The sequence below is a fragment of the Oryzias melastigma genome, linkage group LG7, assembly GCF_002922805.2.
Source record: "Oryzias melastigma strain HK-1 linkage group LG7, ASM292280v2, whole genome shotgun sequence".
Lineage (NCBI taxonomy): Eukaryota > Metazoa > Chordata > Actinopteri > Beloniformes > Adrianichthyidae > Oryzias > Oryzias melastigma.
In genome coordinates, this window is record NC_050518.1 from 13680646 (window position 1) to 13687168 (window position 6523).

At 38.2% G+C, this 6523-nt stretch overlaps 1 protein-coding gene across 8 annotated transcripts in view; it reads left to right on the top strand.

Annotated features, from left to right (window-relative positions):
* Positions 1-6523, top strand: part of LOC112158990 (IQ motif and SEC7 domain-containing protein 1) — a 112538-nt gene that overhangs the window by 71069 nt on the left and 34946 nt on the right. The window contains exon 1 of one of the 8 annotated variants that reach the window (XM_036212793.1): positions 5321-5722. The exons of the other annotated variants lie outside the window; for them this stretch is intronic. Within the exon in view, the coding sequence (XP_036068686.1) occupies positions 5688-5722 (35 nt within the window). The 5' untranslated portion in view covers positions 5321-5687. Of the gene's footprint in view, positions 1-5320; positions 5723-6523 lie in introns of those variants that run through there. 8 annotated transcript variants of the gene reach the window in all.

Consider the following 6523-nt stretch of genomic DNA (forward strand, 5'->3'; position numbering starts at 1 on the left):
GGTCACTTCTAGAATATAACTTGAATTCACCCATGTATAGGAGGTGGCCGACAGTTGCCCTATCCTGTAGTCTTGTTGATGATCTGGTTGAGGGAATTCTTTCCGATCCTGCTCTGGTATTGATCCATGTATCTCCTCATCTTAGCTGCTATTGTGTCTGACAGGAACTTCCATAATGGGCAGGGCAGGTTATGTTGGATGGGGCATTCCCTTTCTGGTGGTTCTTGAGGATAAGAACTATTTGTTCTTCAGTGAACTATCCACACTGGGTCCATTTCACAAGCAGCCTGTTCCCTTATGCTGCAAGGAGCTCATGTACTACAGTCGATTTTCACAGCCGTCAGGAGTAGATCATGTCTGGAACTGGCAATGTCCAGTTCTCCATACCTGTTAGGGTTACTGGTTCTTGTTTCGGAGGGTCTTTATTTGTTCACACGACCACTGAGAACTGTGGTCGTGTGATGTTTCTTTCTCTCATATGTTCTTCCATTATTGCTCAGTCCCCAGCCTTTATTGGTTTATCTCCTTGTTGCTTTACTGGCATTGAGAGTACACCTTCAATAGTTCAGTGGAGAACATCCAGTATATACTCTTGCTGTCTGTTTGTATGGTTTTCTTTTACAGATGGGAGGCTCAGACTGTGAGTTTGGCAATTTTCAATGACTTATGGATGGACAGGTAGACATAGTAGCTCTTGGATATCCTTTCCTTTATCACATCTTTCTGCATGTCTGATAACTGGCTGATTTCTCTTTGTGTCATCGTATCCAGGTCTGGTTTCCATGGAGGGTACTGCTTCATATGTGTGTAGTGTTGAGACTCAGGTTATAGCCTAGCATCTCAGAGATCATTGATGGTTGTAATATTGATTGTACATAATGCTGCATTCATATCCTCTAGTAGACTTTCAGAATGTACTTCCTTTAATCTTAGCAGTTGGCTATGAGAGTGACGAGAAATGAGGATCACTGAAACCTTCCCATAAACAGGATTTGAACCCAGTTGGTCCTTGGCAGGGGTGTAATAAATATATTTACAATTTGATTCATATCATAATTTGAGGTTGACGATACACTTCAGAGTTGATACTGGATCATTTTGAGCGATAGGATTTGGTACTGAACAGTCCTGGTGAAGTTTTCCAGATTCCTTGTATTTCTTGCAAGATAATCAAGTAAAAAAATAAACATGTGTACAAGCAAGTAAACAATAATTAAAGGCTAATCCATTCACATTTTTGTTTCAAAATCATGCAAACGGAACATTATTAGAACCTTATACAACACTGTATGGTATAAAATTCAACGTGTTTCTATACACACACACATATATATAAACATACATACGCTTTATCACCTTAATAGTCCCCTTCCCCATTTAGCATGCTTTTTCTTGCAGCCATAAGTGAAAGGCTTGAAAATAAACAACATTTTTCACTGTCTGTTTGCCTCTCGTTGCTGCAAGGTTGAGACAAAAGTAAGAGAATGTGTTTTGGAATGCTGCCTCTGCAGCAGCGTCTTCACAGCTCATCCTAAGCCTCACAGTTTTTGAAATGCTAATCATCTGTGCAGGCTTGTTTGTTTACTTTAATGCTGAAGAATGCCACCCTCTCCAGAGAGCACGTTCATGTTCAGGGTGTCTGATTAGAATAAATGCACACCATGCAAAGACAAACCGCACCTTGAAAAAAAGTGCTTATTTCCTATGGTGCCTCTATATATTCTCCTCTTTATATTCATAATATTTGCGATTACAGCGTGCTCAGAATATGCTTTCTGTGCGCTCTCCTTGTCGTGATCACTAGACTGTGACAGTTCTAAAAGAAACACAGACCTTCTCTTGTATCTTTTCTGCCGTTCCACTTTTGACGACATATTCTTTTTGCAGCTTCTTTAAAGGGCCTGCCCGGAGAATTGTGAGGATGTGTGCAGCATTAACTTATGTAATGGTGTGCAAGAGGAGGACTGAGATGGGGTGGGGGGGTTGGAAGAGGAGGGGTAAAATAGAAGAGTGATGAGCTCATGCTGCTGCACTGCAGCTTTTATAGGCACTCTGCACCTTTTGCTCCTTAATTTCATGTGTTATTATGTGTGCACACATGCCGTTTGACTTTATTGCAGTGATGACTTAACTGATTGATTCATATGGCATGCACGTGCATGTTTGCATGGCTGCAAACCAGAAATCTGCCTCAGTCCCCACAATTTTTAAAGCCCACTTAGGCATTTTTCAGGAGACTTTATTCTTTGCACCCTTTGTGCACTGTGTCCTTTATTTGCATAAATGAAAGTGTAACGCGCTGATGCTTGCTGAGATCAAGCTCGCCCAACGGAGCTCAGTTTGGTAATTGCTCGCCGTTCACCAATTCCTTTCAGCCAAAAGCAGTGCCTCATTATCCAGTGTGTGTTTTTGATTTCTTTCAGAAGTTAGCACAGTGGATTTTGGTCAGGTGCCTGAGGAAGATGATGATAGCACTGCATTCATGCTGTGACAGGATGTAATATCCTGTGGTGGTTTACAGCGTCATCTCAGTTAGAACTCTGTAATTAATGAACATTGAGCATTTCTGAAGCCATTTGTCTGAGGTTAAAAAGGGGGTTTGCTGCATTTGCATCAAGCTGATTAAAATAAGAATTCATAATTTTACATGTATTATTGTTTGAATATGAAGTTTTTTTTTTTTCTTTCGGCGTGCAGGCTCATTACACGAGAAATTAGCGCATGCCCCTTCTGGAGAGGCTAATAACGGTGCTGTCAGGAAGGCTGGAGCTGTGACTGCTAAACCATCATTACATTTAAATTTGTTTGTCCTAACTGATCTAATTGCTTTGAGCGGCGCGTACACCGGAGCTGGCGTTCGTCTGTGCACGTGAAACGACGTGTATCGTTTAATGGCAGGGACTGAGCTTTCTTATTTCCAAAGACGGAAACTGTTGCCATGACAACTTAAAATCAGACAAATTCTGCTATTACTGAATGAGGCACCGTTCATAAAGGCAGAACTGCCTGAATCATTCAGACTTCTGAAGTCACCCAGATTCAGCTCATTAAAATCCCCCAGTTGGTAAATGATGCATGGCTCAGGGAAAAAAAACAACTCTTTATTATAATCAATAATATACATTAGTTGAATTAGACTAAATGTACTTTCCTTTTTTGTTCATGGGACAAAGATGAAGAGCTGTTGGGGCCAAAACGGTCGTTTCTGACAACAACACTAATAGATCAATTGATCAAACCCTTTTTTTTTTTTTGAGAACCTGAACATGTTTGAGCTGCAGTGAACTTTTCTCACGTTTAATGAAATCTATAAAGCCTCAGACATGACATTAAAAAAAACAATAATGAATTCTTCACTCAAATTAAAAATTTGTAGCCACAAATGACAATTTTTTGCACACAAATTAGTATTCTGTGGCCACAAATTAGCATTTACTTAATATGTTGTTGGCATAAATTAGCATTTTGTGGACACACATTAGTATAATCAATTCCTTCTACTAAATTGTGGCCAATATTTTTTTTGGTATAACATAAGTTGTGCCCACAAAATATTAATTTGTGACCCCAAAATGCCAATTTGTGCGCTTAATTGCTATATTTTGCAGCTAATATGCTAATTAGTGCGCACAATATGCTAATTTGAATTAATAAAATGCTAATTTGTGACCACAAAAGCTAATTTGTGACCACAAAATGCTAATTTGTGACCACAAAATGCTAATTTGTGTGTACAAAATGCTAATTTATATCCACCAAATGCTAATTTGTGACCACAAAATGCTGATTTGTTTTCATAAAAGGCTAAAAAGTGCAAACAAAATTCTCATTTGTGTGCACAAAATGCTGTTTACAGAAAATGCTCAAAAGGCTAATTTATGCCCACTAAATAATATTTTTGACCACAAAATGCCAACTTGTGTGTATAAATGGCTAACTTGTGCAGACAAAATGCTAATTTATGTGCACAAAATGCTGTTTACAGGAGATGCTAATCTGTGCACACAAAATGCTAATTTGCATTCATAATATGATAACTTGTGACCACAAAATGCTAATGTGTCTACAGAAAATTCTAATTTGCATTCATAAAATGGTAACTATAACCACAAAATGCTAATATGTGTGCACAAAATGCTAATTTATACCCACAAAATATTATTTGTGACCACAAAAGGCTAATGTGTGTAGCTAAAATGCTCATTTGTGCACATATAATGTTCACAAAAGGGTCATTTGTGTGCATAAAATGCTCATTTATGCTCACAAAATAATAATTTGTGGCAACAAAATGCTAACTCGTGCGCAAAAAAATGTCAATTTATACAGACTAAATGGAAATTTGTGTGCACAAAATAAAATTTTGTGCACACAAAATGTTATCTTGCACAAAATGCTATTTATTAAGCATAAAATTGTAATTTGTGCTCATGAAATACTAACTTGTGCCTACATTATGCTAATCAACTGCTTACTTGTAGCCCCAAATATTAAATCTGAGGGAACAATTTTTGTTTCAATGTCATGCCCAGGGCTCCTGAAAAAGTATCTTTTCTCCACTTTTATCTTTTTCCTTCAGTATCATATCAGTATTGTGCTCTGCTTTACATCAACTTGTTTCCCTCCCTCCTTTTGATAAAGACAGATGAGCCTTTCAATCTGTGGTGTTTTCTATCTGTCAGTGTGCTGTGCACCAGCGCCCTCTGTGGGCGAGGGAGACTTGAGAAAAAGAAAGGGAAAGAAACCTCCTGCCAGGGCTTGATTGAGGTCCTGCGTTAATGTCCTTCCCGTGGTTGCGTTTCTTATAAAGCGAGTCAAGAAGCTGTGAAAGTCGCATGGCTGTTAATAGCCTGGCGGTCGGTCGATTTGGGCCTCTGCTGTGAGGGAGTCGAGAGCAGAGAGCTGAGAAATTAAACAAAGGGAGATATTCTAAGTCAAAATAAATGAGCAGACCTGTGAGTCATCAGGGAGTGAATAAAAAATGAGGCACGAGCCTCTTTCCAGTGAAGCACCTTGAGCTTTATAGCCAAGGTTTGCAAAACCATTTTGATTCATTCATTATTTTCTTTGGAATTATATATTTTTGTGATTAAATTATTTGTAAATTTATTTCTAGATCTCCTCCCTTTTTCATTTTCAATCTGATAGCTATTATTACAGGGAAATTTATTGTAAATGTTCTTTTTCTCAAGCACTATCTTCAAAAAGTGTCAATGACTTGTTATTCATGTCTGAAAATGTCAGAGAGTCATCCTCCAGTAACACCATGTGTCCTAAAGAGGGAGGAAAACAGAGAAACAACGAGTGACCTTGCAGAGCTGCAACACGCACGACCCTCTGAACCGCCAACATCAACACACAACAGCTGAAGAAATGACCACAAGCTGCGAGGGAGGCGGTTTGGCGGTCAGATTGAGTAGACAGCTGGTTGTGGGAATAGAAAATGACAAACGGAGACATTTGAAGATTGTAGGAGACACAGCTGAGCGAGACAGGGGGAGGGCATCCAGAGACCCTCCTCTTTCATTTCCTTTTTTTTTCTGTGTTTGAGTGGAGAATGTGCTGATTAGTGGAAAGTAAACCAGTCAGATGGAGGTTCCTGCTCTCTCAGGCCTGACAGAACAGGCGTGGTGGGTTTCCAGTATTCGCAGTCGCCGCCTGCTTCGACTGAACCCGGATCTTGTTTAATGCGATGGGCGAGCGCAGACACAGATGTGTGCAGGTAGGTGGGCTCTGTTCTGTGTCCATGCAGGTCCTGCAGCCGACATGGCTTCTGTTTGCATTGCTCGGCTCTGCAGGTGCCTGACTGCAAAGTGATTGGAAGTTTGGATCCATATTATCAGGTCAAGCTGTCACAGTTTTCTGGCTTAGTAACATGAAAGCTTTTGTTTTTCATATGTGAACATTTACTGAAACTAGGGATTTTTTAATTTTTTTTTCTACTTCTTGGGTAATGTTTGAATTATAATTAAGTATCAGATTTTTCACATAAATTGTGGTAAATTTGCTGCTTGTGGCTTTTTCTTTTTCTTTTTTTGCTAATCTTAATCCATAAGTACCGCAAAGTACAACGAAGTATTGGGGCCACAAAAAAAAGTAATGCTACGAGTAATTTTTTTCTCGTAAATTTTTTTACTTTAAATCTCGTAAATGTACGACTTTTAATCCCCTAAATTTACGACTTTTAATCTTGTAAATTAATGATTTGTTATCTCATAAATTTACGATTTTTTTCTTGTAAATTTATGAGGAAAAGTCATACATTTATCTCTGACTTTTAAAGTCATAAATATACTAATTTATTCTCGTAATATAAAGGTTTTTTTCTTGTAAATTTATGAGACTTTTCAAGGGAGTATCACGACCACGAAAAAAATGGATAATATCCATTTTTTTTCTTATAAATTCACAACTATAAATCTCGTAAATTTACGAGTTTTTTTCTCATAAATGTCTTACTTTAAATCTTTGCAATTTATGATGTTTAATTTAGTAAATTTACAACTTTTTTCTTGTAAGTTTA